The 19659-nt window shown below is 50.3% G+C and overlaps 2 protein-coding genes and 4 non-coding genes across 9 annotated transcripts; 2 read left to right on the top strand and 4 right to left on the bottom strand.

Moving 5' to 3' along the window:
- The first annotated feature begins 4318 nt into the window (after nt 1-4318).
- Nucleotides 4319-6227, top strand: LOC105523644 (chromosome unknown open reading frame, human C17orf59). The gene has a single exon (XM_011958592.1). It carries the CDS (start codon nt 4419-4421, stop codon nt 5490-5492), a length of 1074 nt encoding a protein of 357 aa, XP_011813982.1. The 5' UTR covers nt 4319-4418; the 3' UTR covers nt 5493-6227.
- A 673-nt stretch (nt 6228-6900) lies between these two features.
- On the bottom strand, nt 6901-6974 carry TRNAI-AAU. The gene has a single exon. It is a non-coding gene; the product is annotated as a tRNA-Ile (tRNA).
- A 356-nt stretch (nt 6975-7330) lies between these two features.
- TRNAT-AGU lies at nt 7331-7404 on the bottom strand. The gene has a single exon. It is a non-coding gene; the product is annotated as a tRNA-Thr (tRNA).
- A 220-nt stretch (nt 7405-7624) lies between these two features.
- TRNAS-GCU lies at nt 7625-7706 on the bottom strand. The gene has a single exon. It is a non-coding gene; the product is annotated as a tRNA-Ser (tRNA).
- Nucleotides 7707-8147: 441 nt separating this feature from the next.
- Nucleotides 8148-8219, bottom strand: TRNAW-CCA. Its single transcript has one exon. It is a non-coding gene; the product is annotated as a tRNA-Trp (tRNA).
- Nucleotides 8220-13524: 5305 nt separating this feature from the next.
- On the top strand, nt 13525-16236 carry TMEM107 (transmembrane protein 107). Of its 4 annotated transcripts, none has more exons than XM_011958587.1 (5): nt 13525-13723; nt 13900-13967; nt 14051-14169; nt 15302-15398; nt 15644-16183. In XM_011958587.1, exons 1-5 carry the CDS (start codon nt 13637-13639, stop codon nt 15711-15713), a joined length of 441 nt encoding a protein of 146 aa, XP_011813977.1. In that variant the 5' UTR covers nt 13525-13636; the 3' UTR covers nt 15714-16183. The 4 variants fall into 4 exon arrangements, with proteins under 4 accessions (XP_011813977.1, XP_011813979.1, XP_011813978.1 ...); XM_011958589.1 differs by having other exon boundaries at nt 13532-13723; nt 15302-15377; nt 15644-15914; XM_011958588.1 differs by having other exon boundaries at nt 13541-13723; nt 14069-14169.
- The last annotated feature ends 3423 nt before the right edge of the window (nt 16237-19659 follow it).

The following is a 19659-nucleotide window of genomic DNA, read 5'->3' as shown; positions in this document are numbered from 1 at the left end:
GCGCCGGGCCGATCTGGCACTCTTAACCTCAGGTGATCCGCCCGCCTCGTCCTCCCAAAGTGCTGAGATTCCAAGTGTGAGCCACCACGCCCGGATTCCTGGCTAATTTTTGTACTTTTTGTAGAGGCAGGGTTTTTGCCATGTTGACCAGGCTGATCTCAAACTATTGGCCTCAAGTGATCCGACCACCCAGGTTTCCCTAAGTGCTGGGATTACAGGCGTGAGCCACCGTGCACAGCCAACTTTCATATTCTTTAGATTACTTTCAACCATTTAAAAATATTAAAACAGCCGGGCAGGGTAGCTCATGCCTGTAATCCCAGCACTTTGGGAGCCTGAGGCAGACGGATCACCTGATATCAGGAGTTCAAGATCAGCCTGACCAATATGGTGAAACTCCCATCTCCACTAAAAATACAAAATTAGTCAGGCTTAGTGGCACATGCCTGTAATTCCAGCTACTTGGGAGGCTGAGGCAGGAGCATTGTTTGAACCCAGGAGGTAGAGGTTGTAGTAAGCTGAGATTGTGCCACTTCATTCCAGCCTGGGCAACAAGAGCGAAACTTGAAACTCGGTCTCAAACAACCAAATAAAAACATAAAAACTTTCTTAGCTCACGGCCGTATAACAACAGGTGTTGAGCTGGATTTGGCCCTTGGGCCATACTTCACTGAACCCTACTGTAGTGGACACTGTGGTAGCCTCCTGACAGCCCCTCCTGCCTTCCCCATTATGTTGCAACTGTTTGAATTTGGAAGGAGCTGACCCATCCCTAGCTCCAGAAGGAGCATAACTCTTTTAGCCTAATCAGTTAATTCCTTTTTTGAAATAGGGTCTCACCCTGTTGCCCAGATTGGAGTGCAATAGTCCAATGATAGCTCACTACAGATTCAACCTTCTGGGTTCAAGCAATCCTCCCACCTCCGCCTCCATAGCAGCTGGGACTCCAGGTGCGCAACACCATGTCTGGCTAATTTTTTCTTTTTCTTTTTTAAGATGGAGTCTCGTTCTGTTGCCAGGTTGGAGTGCAGTGGCACAATCTTGGCTCACTGCAACCTCCGCCTCCCGGGTTCAAGTGATTCTCCTGCCTCGGCCTTCAGAGTAGTTGGGATTACAGGCGCCCGCCACCACACCCGGCTAATATTTTTGTATTTTTAGTAGAGACGGGGTTTCACCGTGTTAGCCAGGATGGTCTCGATCTCCTGACCTCGTGATCCGCCCGTCTCGACCTCCCAAAGTGCTGGGATTACAGGCTTGAGCCACCGCGCCCGGCCTAATTTACATTTTTAAAGGATCATTCTGGTTCTCTATTGAGAATAGACTGTAGAGAGGTGAGGGTAGAAGAAGTGAGGCCATTTGGGAAGCAACTTCATTTATCCAGGCCAAAAATGATGGTGGTTTGGACCAGGGCAGAAACAATGGTAAGGATGAGAAGTGGTCAGATTCTGGATGTATTTTCGAGCAGAACCAACAAGATTTCGTAAAGGATTGGCCATAGATTATGACAAAAAGAGGAGTCAAGTACAACTCCAGGGTTTTTGGTCTTAGTCACTGGGAAGATGGAGTTGCCATTTACTGAGACAGAAGTCACCGTAGGAAGAAACAAGGTTTTGCCGGGGAGGTGGTGCGATAGGGTTGGGGCAAGGAACCAAATCACAGGAAGGATAAAGGTGGGGCTATCTTCAGGCTGGCACAGGATTCAGAATTCATACCTCTTCATCTTTCGTCTCTGGTTCTCTTCCTTATCAACCTCATTCTTTCCTTCTACAGACAGTTATCTCCTGGACATGAAAGATGGAAAAGCTGATACCCAGCTTGAGTTCTCAAGAGAACAAAAAGGCGTCTCACACTGTCCACAAAGCTAGAAACAAACAAACAACACTGTGGAGGATTTTTACTGGTCATACCTTGGGTCATGCGCTCTTCCCTGAGCCAATCTGCAGTCAGAAGGATGAAGTACTCTAATTGGCCAGGTTTGGGTCACGTGCCTGTCCCTGGCTGTCATTGCACCAAGAAGTCAGGGAATGGAGAGTTGGGGAGTGAGGAGCTTCCCCTACACAGACAGAGGGTGGGTAGCCCATTTGTCCGCTAAAAACTGCAAGATACAGGCTCACGCCTGTAATCCTAGCACTTTGGGAGGCTGAGGCGGGCGGATCATGAGGTCAGGAGTTCAAGACCAGCCTGATCAACATGGTGAAACCCGGTCTCTACTAAAAATACAAAATTAGCTGGGCATGGTGGCACGCGCCTATAATCCCAGCTACTCAGGAGGCTGAGGCAGGAGAATGCTTGAACCTGGGAGGTGGAGGTTGCAGTGAGCCAAGATTGTGCCACTGCACTCCAGCCTGGACAAGAGAACAAGACTGCGTCGCAAAAATAAAAAACAAGAAACAACTTCAAGATACATCTAGAATGCATCCATCCACATCCTGCTAGACTGAGCTACTATCACCTGGTACTTGGAACCACCTCCTCACTGGTCTACCGTTTCCCTTGCAAACATTTTCTACAACAGCCTATAATCCCTAAACATGAATCCCATCACATCACTCTCTTCCTGTGCTCAGCTTCCCATTCTCAAGGGAAGGCCTCCCATCTTCTAAAGAATATCTACCTACCCAGCCCAATGTATGAGCTTTTCAGGTTTTTTTTTTTTTTTTTAGAGCAAAGGAATGACGGGTTTTGTCAAGCTGCAGGTGACTATAAGATACAGACAGCTGACAATTGTGGACTCCTCAGGCGTAGTGAAACTGTGAGCTACTATCATTAGGGTTGACTGGCTAGGACCCTGGCAGGCACCTGGGGATAGTAGTGCTGGGAAGTTCTGGGGAGTTGCACTTCTGAATGTTGGCATGACACTGCCTCAAGACATCTCTCCATCCAAATGGAATAAACAACCACATCCTTTGTCAGCTAAGGAGAGTTAGCAAACTGTTTTTATTAAATACGGATGTCTGGTCGGGTACGGTGGCTTACGCCTGTCATCCTAGCGCTTTGGGAGGCCGAGGCGGGTGGATCACTTGAGGTCAGGAGTTTAAGACCAGCCTGGCCAACATGGTGAAACTCCGTCTCTACTAAGAATACAAAAATTAGTTGGGCGTGGTGGTGGGCGCTTGCAATCCCAGCTACCTGGTAGGCTGAGGTACAACCACCCAGGAGGCGGAGGTTGCAGTGAGCCGAGATCGCGCCACTGCACTGCAGCCTGGGTGACAGAGTGAGACTCCGTCTCTAAACAAACAAACAAACAAACAAATAAATAAATAAATAAAAATACTGATGTCTCTGGGCTTTGGCTATGTGTTGCAATTTACAACCTTTCCAATGTCGGCTGCACCATTGCATTTAGAGGAAATCTCCATTCCCCAACAGGAACTACGAGGCCCCCTGCATGACGTGGCCCCTGCTGCCTGTTCAGCTCCTTAGCTCGAAATCCTTCCCCTTACCTTGCGGATTTTGTTTTAGTCCCAATGTCTCCTGCCCTCTCACCTCACTTTCTTGAATACATCAAGACTTCTTTGTCTCTGAGAGGTAGCTCAAGTTTTCTTCCCTCTGCCTGGAAGGTGGCTGGGTCTTTTGGTTCTTTTTAGTTAAAAGTCCTACCGAAGAGGTCTTTTCCTGACCCCTTATCTAAACTAGTGCCTACTCAGTTATATTCTCAATCATAACACTTTATTTCCTGTATAGCACATATCAAAATTTGTGATAATTTCATTTGTTGAATATTTTACCTCGTGGCAAAATCACACGCCATCCTCTAAGGGGCGAGACCCCTCAATGTGAAAGGGGCAAGAGACACAGAATAAGAGTGGCAAAAGCATAGGAAAGCCCAGAGGCCGCTGCCTTGACCACAATGGGTCGCTCTGAGCAGTTCAATGGTTAGGTCTGTTAACCAAGAAAGATAGAGCAAACCATTCAAGCTCATGCTGGACTTCTGGTTTCCTCCTTCTTAGTCAAGTAGGTTCAACCCCGATGGTCCAAGCAGGATATGTCATTTCCATCCTAAGAACCTCTCTAGGAACCCCAAGTGGGCTCCCCACTTGGTGTTTTTGCTAAGCAATCACTGTGGGGGTGTTCAATTGCAGGCAGAAAAAATCTAAGCCCCACCCCGCGGGACTCAGAAATTTGAGGACCTTGGTCTTTAAGATCTGCCCCATCAGCTTTCAGAAAGGGCGGGGCGACGGGAGCAGCTGTCACCTCCTTCTCTCCACCCAGCCGGCGTTCACGTGTGTTCCGCTGTGCAGTAACAGCTCTTCTTCCGGGACTTCCTGGTCGCCGCGACCAATCAAAATGCTTTTCCTGTCCTTACCATTGTCAGCCGCTGCCAATCGGCGCGCCTCTACCAACGCCCCTTAAAGGCGCAGCCACCGCCTCCGGAGCCGGGGCGAACCAATTCCTCCGTTGCGGCCCCCACCTGCAGTATGGAGTCGTCTCGGGGGCGGCCCGGGCCCGAGACGGACCTTCTGGCTGTAGCGGAACAGCAGGCCGCAATCTTCGGCGGCGGACCGGGCCGAATGTCCTCTGAGCCGCCCTCAGGCCTCCGGGTGTCCGGGGAGGAAGAGGCCGAGAACGTTGGGGGCGCGAACCGCCACCCCAGGACGTCCCCGAAGACGTCAAGCTGCGGCGTCGTCCACCGACCGGAACGGGAGGCTCTCGAGAAAGAGCCTGGCCCTCAAGGGACGCCGTCTGGGGCCGGGAGCCTCAGTGGGGCGCCGGGTGCAGAGCACGAACCGTCCCTGTCCTTCCGGCACAAGGACCCGGCGCCGCCCGAGGGCAAGCCCGCCTCCGGGAGGGACTGCCGTCGAGGGGGACCAGGCGGCGGTATGGATGTTGAGCAGCAGGAGGAGGAAGACAACGACGAGGAGGCGGCCGCGGTTGGCAGAGCCGGCCGCTCGTTCTCCAGCCGCCTTCAGGACAGCCGCAGCCTGGACGGGCTGAGCGAGGCGTGCGGTGGCGCCGGGTCCTCAGGGAGTGCCGAGTCCGGCGCGGGCGGTGGACGCCGCGCCACCATCTCCAGTCCCCTGGAGCTCGAGGGCACAGTGAGCCGCCACGGCGACCTCACCCACTTTGTCGCCAACAACCTGCAACTCAAGATCCGTCTGAGCGGCGCTCCTCCACCCCCGCCTTCTGCCCCTGCGCGGCCCTGCCCAGCGCCTGCACCCACACCCACACCAGCCATTCCCCCCATCGACCCTGAGGTGCTGCGGGATCTGGAGCGGTTGAGTCGGGAGCTGGGAGGCCGGGTGGACCGTCTGCTTCGCGGTCTAGGTGGCGCGGTGCAGGAGCTGACGGCGCTGAGCGTGGGCTGCATCCAGACCTACCGCGACGCTGTGGACTCCTTAGGTGAAGCCGTGGACATGAGCATCAAGGGCATGTACACCCTGCTGGCGCGCTGCGAGGAGCTGGAGCGGGCTCTGCAGCCGGTTCAGGGGCTGGCTCGCCAAGTCCGGGATATCCGACGTACTCTGGAGGTGTTGGAGGCCCTGTGCAAGTGACCAGGAGGACAGGAGAGGCCGGGCCTGGCCAGGGCAGGGCCCAGCAGGATCCTAAGGACTCTTCAGGGAGTCCTGGTGGGAAGTGCCCACTGAGGGGAGGCCTGTGTGTTGGAGGCTCTTCCAGATACGTTCAGCTGGCCCGCGCCCACTCGCTGGGCCTTAGGCTGGTGTATATGGGGAAGTTGTAACGGCTTTCCTGGTGGGAAGGGATGTTACTCTGCTTTTATACAGTTGGCCATCTGTAGCTACCCTGTTCTTCCCAACTCTCCTCCCTAGCTAGAGCACCAGCCCTGGGAACACAGGGCTTTAGGTCTGCTTCAAGGTGAGGACGTGACTCCCACATGTAATCAGAAGAAAGGGACAGAGGAAGCCCCAGCCCCCACTGTGGCTATCCTGACTTCAGTGGCCACATCTCAGGTGCCAGGGGCTGTGGGAGCTTGAGCCGTCCTTGGCCAAACACACCGCAGGCAAGGATGCACCCCTGCGGATGGATAGCCTTCTGCTTCTGCCCGCTGGCCCTCTACCATACCACTTCCCCAGCCAGAACCGGGATGGAGCTAGGAGGAATGGGTTGCACGGCGGAGGGGGGTGAGGTGGGAGGCATCTCACTGGTCTCAGGGTTCAGGTAGAATGTTGCTGGTTTTGAAGCCCACCTGTTGTGGAGTGTTCTCATCAGTTTTGGCTTTCTGAGATTTTGTGGAATTAAAGTGCTGCTGCTGCGAAGGCTGAGGCTGAGTCTGTGTGGGGTTACAGTGATTAATAAGCCAAAGCAATGGGAATGAGGGTTGGTGTTGTTCACACAGCTCCCTTGGGGCTGGTGCTGGAAGTGGGGTGGGGGTGGGGGTGTCTCAGGCTCTGTGGGGAAGGATATGGTTCCTGCTCTCAAGCATCTGATCTGAAGGGAAATGTGAGGACACAGATCATCACTCACAGGGGCCCAGAGATCCAGTAACCACAGAAACGTAAAAAAAAAAAAAGGTGCTCTAGAAGAGAAGGGGAAGAAATTGTCTTCTCAGATCCTGATGAATAGGCAGGAGCTGGGTGGATTGGACGGACATCTTACCTCTGGAGGAAGACTGGGAACACTTGTCAGCTCCATTCCTGACCATTTCCCACACTCTGTAGATCTGTGTCACATGGTTTCAGACAAATTAGTCCCAAATCCTTTTGTTTACAATTCACACAGTAAGTTCAGGAGCCATATATTATGGCCATTAAGATGTAGAAGCAAAGATCGTGAAACAACCCTGGTTTCTCTCAACCCCTTCCTCTCAAGACACGCCCACTTTAGAATGTGCTCCAAAACGCATCCTCTTCGGGGATTGGAAATGTTTCGCTGGTTTTCACCAGTGATGTTATTTGGCTCTAAAACAGACCACGGAATACTGCTTTTGAAAAGTTTCGGATGTGGCCCGTACGGGGATCGAACCCGCGACCTTGGCGTTATTAGCACCACGCTCTAACCAACTGAGCTAACCGGCCAGCTGCTAGAAAGGCTTGAACTAACATTATTTAGTTATAATATTGTTCAGTCCTCTCGTAATAAACTTTACTTGTAGGACTTCTTTATCAGAAATGAAAACAGAATACAAAAACTGAGCACCTAGACGAGTAACAGACAAGTCACAGTACTGGCAAGTACAGATGATGCGACTTGGATAGTTGCAGGTCGAGGCGCAAGTGCAATGTGCACGAAAAGCAAAAATCCCAACAGCGTGTCGCAGATGCACCGAGAGAAGACAGATGGTCATGTGAGTAAACCACATAGGCTGGAAGTTCTGAGGCTCTGCAACTCTCCTCGCAATGTTTAATGTTGGCAAAAGCGTGGGGAAACACTGAGGCACCGCTGGGATTCGAACCCAGGATCTCCTGTTTACTAGACAGGCGCTTTAACCAACTAAGCCACGGCGCCGCCGGAAGGGCGTCTGGGATCTTATTTCCTTGGCCGGGTCAGCTCAATTGCAGAGCATGAATACAAAAATGTCAGAAAAAGTCGGCCGCATTGGAAAATGCGGAAAGGATGGATGCAGCTGGGAAAGACACGAAAACTGAACGGAGTGACTCGGGGTAACAAGAAAAATCCTAGTTTTGACGTTACAAAACTTGAGCTCGGACCACAGGGCTTCCGTAGCCGACGAGGATGGGATTCGAACCCACGCGTGCAGAGCACAATGGATTAGCAGTCCATCGCCTTAACCACTCGGCCACCTCGTCTTCAGCCTGATTTTAGTTTACGGACAGCCCTCCGCATCTCTCATCTCTGGGACCTGAACTTCCCGCAAGTGGGGTTCGCCTCTGTCGTGAAGGCTGCATATTTTGAAGGAACCAGCTCAGCACTGGAAAGGGGCCTCTCAGACCGAAGACCGACTTCTCCCATGCGTGATCGTCCGAACCTCCTCCCTCTGCTGAGAGGTCTAGAACTGCTCCTGTCCTGAGGAGCCGCGTTATCCGCCCAGAATTACCGTACCCGGATCCATCGCAAAAACGCCCGCGAGAAGGTTGGGCTGCCCAAACGGGGCGGCCTCTGAACTTCGTGCCAGAAACCCCTTCCGTTCAGGACCCAAGAGGATATTGATTCTTCAATGACCTGAACGCTGAAGCTCGACCGTAGTTTAAATTAAGGGGAGTTAATAAAATTAGAAGAAAAGCATTCGCTGACCCCGACGTGATTTGAACACGCAACCTTCTGATCTGGAGTCAGACGCGCTACCGTTGCGCCACGAGGTCGGCCGGCCTTGCGGCAGCTCTGTTCTCCCCATGACCACTGTGCCCCCAGGAGGCCGGGGTCATGTATCGAGGCATGGATGGGCACCTAGGGCATTCCTGTCCCTCAGAACAGTTGCAGGATCGTATCTGCGCTCGCCGAGCGGCCCTGTAGGGCAAGCCGGGCGGGTGGCACCCCAGGGCAGTGACTATGGAATCCAGGCTCAGCGGTCTGTCCCTCCTGGCCCCCCGGCGTCCTGCCAACGCCCAGATAGAGAATCCGGAGCTACTTACAGCCCAGCCCGGACCGACCTGCCTAGAAACCGATGGAAGGATTTGAACCAGAAGGAAAGTGATGGAGCAGTGCCAGAGCCTAGGGCACCTGAAGGGGTGAGAGACTTGCTCCCCCAGCAGCGCGTCTCCTCCCTGGCTGCACTTCTACAATCGCCTGCGGAGCCTTTGAATGTACCCACGCACAACACCCGGTTTCGGAGGTTCTGATTTAAACGGTCCAGGGAAGAGCTCTGGCATCGATATGTAAAACTTTTGAAAAATATCGGTATTTCAGCTGTTTGAGGGCACATAAATATTTTCTATAATTTTATGAGTTTTGACAAATACAACACCTGCACAAATCACAACTCTTTAAAAACATATAGGACATTTCCCTCGCTCATGGTTCTTACACGTCCCTTCTCTACGGATCCCCACTCCTCCCTTCCCAGAGGCAATCTCTATTCTAATTTTGACCACCACAAACATCAGTATTTCTTTTCTTTTCTTTTCTTTTTGAGACGGAATTTCGCTCTTGTTTCCCAGGCTGGGGTGCAATGGCGCAATCTCGGCTCACCGCAACCTCCGCCTCCCGGGTTCAAGGGATTCTCCTGCCTCAGTCTCGCGAGTAGCTGGGATTACAGGTATGCACCACCACGCCCGGCTAATTTTTAGTAGAGACGGGGTTTCTCCATTTTGGTCAGGCTGGTCTCGAACTCCAGATGTCAGGTGATCCCCCAGCTCGACCTCCCATAGTGCTGGGATTACAGGCGTGAGCCACCGCGCCTGGCCAATAACTTGTTTAATCTGTGAACACTTATATTTGATGAATCCCTCACTAAGGGAGCTCACCTCTGAAGGTCTGGGTCAAAAATGCGTGTAAGTTACAGACAGGGAAGAAAAGCATGAAGAGTTCTTCAGTCTTTTTTTTTTTTTTTTTTTTTTTTGAGACAGGTCTCACTTCTGTTGCTCAGGCTGTAGTGCAGTGGTGTGATCACGGCTCACTGCAGCCTCACTTCCTGGGTTCAGGTGATCCTCCCACCTCAGCCTCCCAAGCAGCTGAAACTACAGTTGTGCACCACTATGTTTGGCTAATTTTTTGTACTTTTTTGTAGAAATGGGGTTTCGCCATGTTGCCTAGGCTGAAACTTCAGTCTTTTTATCCTGTCTCCTAAGAACGTTTGAATGCTTGCTATGCTGTAATTTCTGCATTGGAGAATACAGAAAGCTCATCTCTCATTGTAAATTAGGTGTCATTACTATTACTCGTTTTAGGAATCAAATGCAATGGGGGTCATTTCAAAGGAGAAAACTTGATAGGTTTCCTTGTCTATCCTGAGAGCAGGGAGGTTTGAAACTATCTTCAGAACTTTGACTGAGTCCAACAGTTAAGAAAAGAACCGGCCGGGCATGGTGGCTCACGCCTGTAATCCCAGCACTTTGGGAGGCCAAGGAGGTTGGATCACCTGAAGTCAGAAGTCAGAAGTTTGAGAACAGCCTGGCCAACATGGTGAAACCCCGTCTCTACCAAAAATACAAAAATTAGCTGGGCATGGTTGTGGGCACCTGTAACCCCAGCTACTATAGGAGGCTGAGTCAGAAGCATCACCCCAACCCGCAAGGCGGAAACTGCAGTGAGCCGAGATCATGCCATTGCATTCCAGCCTGGGCGACAAAGGTAAAAACTCCGTTTCAAAAAAAAAGGCCGGGCACGGTGGCTCACGCCTGTAATCCCAGCACTTTGGGTGCTGGGAGACTGAGGTGGGCAGATCACGAGGCCAAGAGATGGAGACCATCCTGGCCAACATGGTGAAACCCAGTCTCTACTAAAAATACAAAACTTAGCTGGGCATGGAGGCACGCGTCTGTAGTCCCAGCTACTCCGGAGGCTGAGACAGGAGGATCACCTGAGCCCGGGAGGTTGAGGATCACTGTAGTCATGATCATACCACTGCACTCCAGCCTGAATGACAGAGTGAGACCCTGTCTAAAAAAATTGAGACAGAGAGACACTTTGTTGAACCTCTTTTCAAAAAAAAACATAATAATAATAAATCCTCAGTAAAGTCTAGAAAAATCACAATATTTTATTTCATGGGGATAAAAGCAAGTTTTGGTGATTACATTATCTCCAATATGAAGAAAAGGCTGTGCTGTCTTTTAAAGAGATGGTTTATATGAAAATGTCATCACATAGTTTCAATACATAAGAGTTCAACACTTTAGGGACTCTCAATCCTATAAATCATTCCTTTTTTCCCTCAATTTCATGTCTTAATGATAATACTATATAAGACTCAGAAAATATTAATGTTTATTGATTAAAACTTATTTTTTTAAAGACAGAATCTCACTCTGTCACCCAGGGTGGAGTACAGTGGTGCGATCTCAGCTCACTGCAACCTCCACCTCGTGGGTTCAAGAGATTCCCTTGCCTCAGCCTCCCAAGTAGCTGGGACTACAGGTGCGTCCCACCACGCCCGGCTAAGTTTTGTATTTTTAGTAGAGATGGGGTTTCTCCATGTTGGCCAGGTTGGTCTTGAACTCCTGACCTCAGGTGATCCACCCGCCTCAGCTTCCCAAAGTGCTGGGATTACAGGCATGAGTCACTGCGCCCGGCCTAAAGCTTCGTTAAAAAGATATATCTGAATGTATGTGTGTGTGTATTTAAATATATAAATATACAATATATATTATATATAATTAAATATATATAATTATATATACTATATATAAATACATATATATACATATTTTTTGAGATGTAGTCTTGCTCTGTCGTCCAGGGTGGAGTGCAGTGGCAAGATCTCGGCTCATTGCAACATCCGCCTCCTGGGTTCAGATGATTCTCCTGCCTCAGCCTCCCGAGTAGCTGGGAATACAGACACGTGCCACCACGCCCGGTTAATTTTTTTTTGTATTTCTAATAGAGACGGGGTTTCACCATGTTGGTCACGCTGGTCTCAAACTCCTGACCTCAGGTGATCTGCCCACCTGTGCCTCCCAAAGTGCTGGGATTACAGGCGTGAGCCACCACTCCAGGCCTTTATTATTGTTTTATTAGAGAGAGGTGTCTCACTGTGTTGCTCAGACTGGCTTCAAATGCTTGGGTTCAAGGAATACTTCTGCCTTGGCCTCCCAAAGTGCTGGGATTACAGGCATGAGCTTTCGCTTCTGGTCCCAGAGTGCATTTTCTTTTTCTTCCTTTATTTTTGAGACGAAGTCTTGCTCTGTTTCCCAGGCGAGAGTGCAGTGACACGATCTTGGCTCAATGCAACCTCTGCCTCCCGGGTTCAAGCAATTCTCTTCCCTCAGCCTCCTGAATAGCTGGGATTACAGGCCGGTGCCACCACAACTGGCTTTTTTTTTTTTTTTTTTCAGTAGAGATGGGGTTTCACCATGTTGGCCAGGGTGGTCTGAAACTCCTGACCTCAGGTGATCTCCCTGCCTCAGTCTCCCAAAGTGCGGGGATTACATGTGCGAATCACTGCTCCCGGTCAATTTTTGGCCAAAGTTTCTAAAATAAAGTTTAAGAATAAATGCCCTATTTTTATAGAATTATAAATGTCCTATTTTTATAGAACTATAATTCTAGCGTTTCCTTTTTTTTTTTTTTTGAGACAGTTGCGCTCTTGTTGCAGAGGCTGGAGTGCCATGACACGATCTCGGCTCACTGCAACCTCCATCTCCCGGGTTCAAGCGATTCCACTGCCTTAGCCTCTCGAGTAGCTGGGATTACAGGCACGCACCACCACATCCGGCTAATTTTGTATTTTTAGTGGAGATGGGGTTTCAGCATGTTGGTCAGGCTTGTCTCGAACTCCTGACCTCAGATGATCCGCCCTCCTGGGCCTCCCAAAGCGCTGGGATTACAGGCCACTGTGCCCGGCCCGCGTATCCCTGTTTGTAGCACCTATTATCTTACGGATTTATTTGTTTGTATATCTGTTGTTGATCTCCCTGACTAGAATACCCTTACTAGGTAATAAATAAATATATAAAAATATTTGTTGAAGGAATGAGAAATGCCTCTTGGGCTTGTACTTTAGTCTGGCTAAAGGCACTGAGATGGGGAGTGGGAAGGAGGAAGAGATTGTTCTCCTGGGAAATGGGCCGGGAGTTTCCTTGTGGATGGGACTTGACTGAGCAATTAGAGAAGAACTTTCAGATCTGCAGGGACCTGCGCTGAGGCCCAAAAGTCATGACGTCGCCGGTGATAAGAGCTTCTTGGACTGTAGCTCTGCAATGTCGGAGGCCCAGCACCTCCAAGAGATAAAGAAATCTAAGTTGAGTTTCCCTTCCCGTAGGCTCCAAGCCTCCCAGAGACGCAGGGACTGTATCATTCCCTTCGTCCACTCCCACCTTTCCAATCACCTTGCTTTGCTCTTATTCCCACGCTAGTTTAAGGACGCTGATCACTTTTCGCACTCTGCAAATCCCTCTCCAAACTGAGCAAAGTAGTCTGAGAGAAATCAGTCTTCCTCAAGGAAGGTTCAGGCCTAGAGTCCTCAGACAACCAGGGGCTCTGTGACAATCTGTAACTGCAGAGCAGTCCAGGAACACCGGCCTCTCCACGTTCGGGTCCCTTGTTTCTCAGGCCCCGCTTGGTGGGAAGTTAAAGGCATGAGGAGAAGGGGAAGGGGAGCGGGTGTGAGTCTTCGGCAGGGCGGGGACCTCAGCCCGGCGTGGCGGTGGGAGTGATCTCAAGTGATCCACAACTGGGCAGCGTAGCTGGGGCTGGGGGCCGCTCCCGGTGTGGGCAACCGCGGAAGCAGAGGTGTCCCCAGGCTAGGCCAGGGTGAGTTTCCGTTCGTCGGCTCTGCGTGGGCAGATCGAGCGCTGCGGGGCTGTGCCACCCCGCACCCTCTGAGAAACAAAGGGCCTGGCTGCGCACGGGTACCCAGCCGTTGGGTTAGAAGCGCCTTTGGGTAACCCTGACCTGAGTTAGCCCTGAAAGACCCACAGCAGATGGAGAATGTACTGCCCTCGCGAGGTTTTCCGAGAACGCGGCGCCACGCCCACGTACGCGGTTACCAAGGCAACTGGGCGGTGCCTGAGCTGGCGGAAAGGAGGAGTTTGTCTAGATTTGTCCGCTTGCTGGTGGACTTCAGGAGTCACAGTCTCTAAACTCCTAGCCTCAGAGACCGCCGCTCTTGTTCCCAAGGGCCATGGGCCGGGTCTCAGGGCTTGTGCCCTCTCGCTTCCTGACGCTCCTGGCGCATCTGGTGGTCGTCATCACCTTATTCTGGTCCCGGGTAAGACCCACGGCTGCCCTCCGTCCGCCCCTATTCCCATCTCGGAGTCGTCCCCGCCCTACCCTGCCCCTCTCCCAGTGTCTTACCCACTTGTGTTTTCTCGTGTCCCGCCGCCCCCAGGCCTGCCCAGCAGCCTGCCCCTTGTTCACTTCTCTTCCTCTCTGCCCTGCTCCCAGGACAGCAACATTCAGGCCTGCCTGCCTCTCAGGTTCACCCCCGAGGAGTATGACAAGCAGGACATTCAGTGAGGTCTTGGGACGGGGTGGCCAGAACGAAGAGGTGGTGGGAGTGGAGGGGTCTTAGAAGAAGTCCAAAGGCCTGGGCCAGTCCACTTTCTCTCTGCAGGCTGGTGGCCGCGCTTTCTGTCACCCTGGGCCTCTTTGCAGTGGAGCTGGCCGGTTTCCTCTCAGGAGTCTCCATGTTCAACAGCACCCAGAGCCTCATCTGTATCCTTTCTGCCTGCCCACCTTTCCCACACGACCCATTTCTATCAGGACTCCCTTCAGCCACCTGACACAATAGTGTCTGCTGTAGCCAGTCTCTCCAGTTCAAAGATCTTCAACCATGTGCTAAATCCTGCTGTTTACTAGGCACTTAAAATTCCGAAATAAGAGTAAAATACAGTTTTTGGCCAGGCACGTTGGCTGACGTCTGTAATCTCAGCACTGTGGGAGGCCCGCGCAGGAGGCAACATAGTTAGACCCCATGTCTACAAAAATAATAGTAATAATAAAAACCCCACTATTTTTTTTAACCATGAGGAGGAGGTAGATACACATCTGTAATTCAGTGTGATAAGCACTGTGCTATGGGAGTGTGTAAAGAGAAAGCATAGGCAGGGTGCGATGGCTCTCGCCTGTAATGCCAGCACTTTGGGAGACCGAGGCAGGTGGATCACCTGAGGTCAGGAGTTCGAGACCAGCCTGACCAACATAGTGAAACCCCGTCTCTACTAAAAATACAAAAATTAGTCGGGTGTGGCGGCGCACTCCTGTAATCGCAGCTACTCAGGAGGCTGAGGAAGGAGAATTGCTTGAACCCGGGAGGCAGAGGTTGCAGTGAGCTGAGATCGTGCCACTGCACTGCAGCCTGGGCGACAGAGCAAGACTCCGGCAAAAAACGAAAGATATAAAGCACATTGGGAACTCAGAAGAGACAACGGAAGCGAGCACTGGGAACTCAGAAGAGGCAAAGAAAGCGAGGCACATGGGTCAGAGAATTGTGGACCAGGAGGACCAGGACGCTGGAGGCTGATTCCAGCGCATATCAAGTCGCTCTCAGCACCCCTGTGTGGCATAGCAGGAGAGCCTACTCTGACCTCTCATCTGAAGGATCCAGGCTGGACCCTAGATACGGGGTAGGGTAGCCTGAGATCCCTTCTGCTGCAGTCACTTCTGGTCTCTCCTCACATGACTGTCCTAAAATTCAGAAGTCAGGGATGCTGACTCTAGCCCTGGCAATATGGTGAGGGAGCAAGCAATGAACCTGAATGCAGATGCCAACCCCACCACTGGCCTTTTGTGACCCCTCACTATCTGTCGATCCAAAGACTTTCCTTAACTCTGGTGCCTTCCCAAGCCATTGGGGCTCACTGCAGTGCATCCGTGGCCCTGTCCTTCTTCGTATTCGAGCGTTGGGAGTGCACTACGTATTGGTACATTTTTGTCTTCTGCAGGTGTGGTAGCATCCAATATTCGGGAATGAGGGAGGAAGGCTGACCCTAAACCTGAAGGTTTTTCCCCCACCCAGCCCTTTCCTCCATGTGTGAGATACCAGATCCACTTAATATCCTGTAGTCTTTTGAAGTTTCATCCCCCACCCCATGCCACCTGCTCTACACTTTCAGGGGTGGGGTCTCTGGTTTGGAGATTTGGGTATTTATATTGAAAGGGTTTCTGAATCTACCACTTGCCTCGGTAGTGCCCTTCCAGCTGTTACTGAAATGACTTTATTCGTCACCGTCTTTGGGCTGAAAAAGAAACCTTTCTGAGCACCTTCATGACGGGAACCTAAGGACGAAGGCTACAGGGGCAAGGGCCACTTCGTATTCCTGGAAGAAGGAAGGCATAGGCCTCGGTCCTCCCCTCGGAAACTGCTTCTGCTGGAGGATATGTGTTGGAATAATTACGTCTTGAGTCTGGGATTATCCGCATTGTATTTAGTGCTTGATAATAAAATATGTTTTGTAGTAAGATTAAGACATACACAGTTTTCAGGGCACAATTGAGATGGCGAAACTACAGAAGAAAAAAAAAGAAGCCACGTTGTTTTCTAGTCCTGCAGACCGTAAGATACTTGGTATCGCTTCTATTTTGGTTATTACGGTAGGTGTCTGGCGGAAGGGAGTGGGCGGGGATATGTAAATAGAAAGTGCGTACAGTTACAACGTCCAGCACGTAAATGATCGGAGCATTCTGGGAAAAAATAATTTATTCCTTTTCGGCAGCCGAATGAAAAAAAGTTCTTTTAAAAATGTGCAAGCAAATATGGCAATGCAACTGGAAGGACGCTAAGTAGTAGGGTTATTGATGCCAACGCGTCATGCACTCACCCTAGCTGTGATCGGAATCTTTTTGACTGAGTGCGGAATGTCGGTTATCTAGAAATATCGTCAGGTGGGATAATCCTTACCTGTTCCTCCGTTGGAGGGCAGATTAGAACATGATGATTGGAGAATGCATGAAACGTGATTAACGTCTCTGCGTAATCGGGACTTGCAACACCCCGATTGCTCCTATCTGATTCTTCCTGACGATCCCTCTGGTTTGTGTAACGTTGATTGTTAGCTCCTATTTTATTCTCTTTTGACGTTCTCTCTTGTTTGTGTAACGTTGATTGTTAAGATTTTGTCAATGTGATTATTACGCAGTAAATGTATTATTCTCCGTATTATATTATGTGATCTCGCGAAAATTTATCTGGCCTTGAAAATTGTGGTTTAGTGTTTGTTGCTTTCTGGAATTTAGGAGGTGGGATTGTGCAAATAGACTCCCATTATTCTTTGTCGTTTGATACTTTGACGTTCACCTCTTGTTAGGAGATACTGTACATCAGTAAAAATCTGTATGTAATCTTGTGTACAGGAGGGTTCCCCTTAGGGTGATACTCTTTCAATAGGAACAGGTTTTTTTGCTTTTTGTTTTTCTTTTTGTTTTTGAGGCAGGGTCTTAGTCTGTCGCCAGGGCTGGAGTGCACCTCGCTGATCTCGGCTCACTGTAACCTCTGTCTCCCAAGTTCAAGAGATTCTCCTGCCTCAGCCTCCCAAGTAGCGGGGATTATAGGCAGGTGCCACGATGCCCGGTTATTTTTTGTATTTTTAGTAGAGACTGGATTTCACCATGTGGGCCAGCCTGGTCTCGAACTCCTGACCTCAGGTGATCCTCCCCTCTTGGCCTCCCAAAGTGCTGGAATTACAGGCGTGAGCCACCGCGTCTGGCCTTTTTATTTGTAAATTTTGTGCTATCCGTACTTTATACCAGTACAATTTGTCATACACTTATGTATATACATGGATACATTTGTGTTTGGAGAGTTGGTTGTTAAAAATCTACCAGTACACCCCCAAGAAACTGATCATCATCAATGACTTCTCCTTCCCAAATCCAGAGTCACTTTTCAGACTTGAGTTTGAGTTTGACCTCTCTTCAGCATATGGTATGTTGACCACCCCCTCTTTTTTTTTTGAGACAGTCTCACTCTGCTGCCCGGGCTAGAGTGTAGTGTGCAGTGGTGGGATCATGGCTCACTGCAGCGTCGAACTCCCAGGCTCAGATGATCCTCCTGCCTCAGCCTCCCAAGTAGCTGGGACTATAGGTGAGCACCACCACACCTGGTTAAGTTTTAACATTTTCTATAGAGACAGGGTCTCACTATGTTGCCCAGGCTGGTTCCAAACTCCTGGGCTCAAGCCATCCTCCCCACTAGGCCTCCCAAATTGCTAGGATTACAGGCATGAGCCACCGAATTTGGCCCACTCCCCTCTTTTGCACTTTTTTCTCCCTTAGTTTTGAAACAGTGGTTCCCCTGGTTTGCCTACTACTGTACTGTTCTGGTTGTTCCTTTTTACATTCATTCAATGAATACTTAGAGTACCTGCAGTGTGTCAGTTACTGGGGACATAATACCGGGTTGTCTCCTCTGCTTGCCCCAAAAGTGCCGGTGATCACTACTCCTCGGGTCACTTCATCCATCTCGTTTTCAAACATCAACTAGATGCTGCTGGTTTCCAGATCTCAGCTCGCTTATGTGAGCCCTAGCCCAGGGCCAGGACTATAGGAATAACCTCTGCAGCCAGACTGCCTGCCGTGGTCCCAGTGCGTTTTTTTCTCTTATCAGGAGGTCACCTGCCCTCTCTCTGCCGCAGTTCCCTCATCCACACTCACAATTTTTTTTTGTTTTTTTTGAGATGGTGTCTTGTTCTGTCGCCCACGCTGGGGTGCAGTGGTGTGATCTGCAACCTCCGCCTCCCTGGTTCAAGCGATTCTTCTGCCTCAGCCTCCCGAGTAGCTGGGATTACAGGTGCCGGCCCCTGCACCCTCCTAAATTTTGTATTTTTAGTAGAGATGGGGTTTCACCATGTTGGTCAGGCTGGTCTCGAATTCCTGACCTCATGATCCACCTGCCTCGGCCTTCCAAAGTGCTGGGATTACACCGCGCCGGGCCACACTCATACTTTTTATGTGAGTGGCAAGTTTGTGTCTGGGGGATTGCTGCATCTGCCTCAGGTGACCTTTCCCTTTAGGGTTCAGGGACTTCATCAAGGCTGCATGAACCGTTTTGAACCTGCTTGCTAATTTTCTGTAGTAGATATTTGTATGTGCAGCAGAATTCTCCTGCATCTCCAGCTTCTACCAGGCGGTGGGGAAATGCTGTTGATACCCACCAAAGGGACAGATTGGCTCAGATCAGTTCACAACAATACCTCATGGGATCGCTGAGAGAATTAACTGAGACAATCCAGCTATCTGTCAGGGGAGAAGGGTAGCAGAGTGTCAGGCCTGTGGTAACTGCTCAGTGCCTTTTCCCTGAGTTGATTTGGATCTTGGGATTCTCCCATCATAGTGGACATCTGCTGTTTTTGCCAGTTCAGTATCCATCCTTTATTTCTGGCAACAGCACCACCATTTTTTCTTTCTTTCTTTTCTTTTCTTTTCTTTCTTTTCTTTCTTTCTCTTTTTTGACAGAGTCTCGCTCTGTCACCCAGTCTGGAGTGCGATGGTGCAATCTCAGCTCACTGCAACCTCGGCCTCCCCGGTTCAAGCGATTCTCCTGCCTCAGCCTTCTGAGTAGCCGCGATTACAGGCACCTGCCACCAAGCCCGGCTATTTTTTGAATTTTTAGTAGAGACGAGATTTCACCATGTTGGTCAGGCTGGTCTTGATCTCCTGACCTCGTGATCCGCCAGCCTCAGCCTTCTGAAGTGCTGGGTTTACAGGCATGAGCCACCGCACCCAGCAGCACTACCATTTTCTTTCGGGAGACCCTCCCTTATTCTTAGTCCACGTGGTTAGGAAGAGGCTGACAGTCACTCCTTCCCTACCATTCCTCTCTAGACTCATTCTGTTTTCCTGGGCGCGGTGATTGGTTCAAGCATAAACCTTGACAACATAGGACTATTGCTGGAACTTTTGGGAAAAGAGAAGCTTGGACTCTTCCTGGAAATAAAAGCATGCTATAAAATAAAATAATTAGGCTGGGTGCAGTGGCTCACGCCTTTAATCTCAGCACTGTAAAAATACAAAAATTAGTCGACCGTGGTGGTGTGTGCCTATAATCTCAGCTACTCTAGAGGCTGAGGCAGGAGAATCGCTTGAACCCGGTAGACGGAGGTTGCAGTGAGCCAAGATCGCCCACTGCACTTCAGCCTGGGTGACAGAGGGAGACTCTGTCTAAAAAACAAAAACAAAAACAAAACCATAAAAGTACTCAAATAAATC

Source organism: Colobus angolensis, unplaced genomic scaffold (assembly GCF_000951035.1).
Source record: "Colobus angolensis palliatus isolate OR3802 unplaced genomic scaffold, Cang.pa_1.0 Scaffold47, whole genome shotgun sequence".
Taxonomy (NCBI): Eukaryota; Metazoa; Chordata; class Mammalia; order Primates; family Cercopithecidae; genus Colobus; species Colobus angolensis.
The sequence above is the reverse complement of the archived record's forward strand: the minus strand, read 5'-3'. Positions and strand labels throughout refer to the sequence as shown.

Coding starts and splice junctions, on each gene's coding strand:
- TMEM107 (XM_011958587.1), top strand. CDS start 13,637: ATGGGCCGGGTCTCAGGGCTTGTGCCCTCTCGCTTCCTGACGCTCCTG. Junction 13,968..14,050: donor TATGACAAGCAGGACATTCA/GTGAGGTCTTGG, acceptor GGCCTGGGCCAG/TCCACTTTCTCTCTGCAGGC. Junction 14,170..15,301: donor CAGCACCCAGAGCCTCATCT/GTATCCTTTCTG, acceptor TGCCTTCCCAAG/CCATTGGGGCTCACTGCAGT.
- LOC105523644 (XM_011958592.1), top strand. CDS start 4,419: ATGGAGTCGTCTCGGGGGCGGCCCGGGCCCGAGACGGACCTTCTGGCT.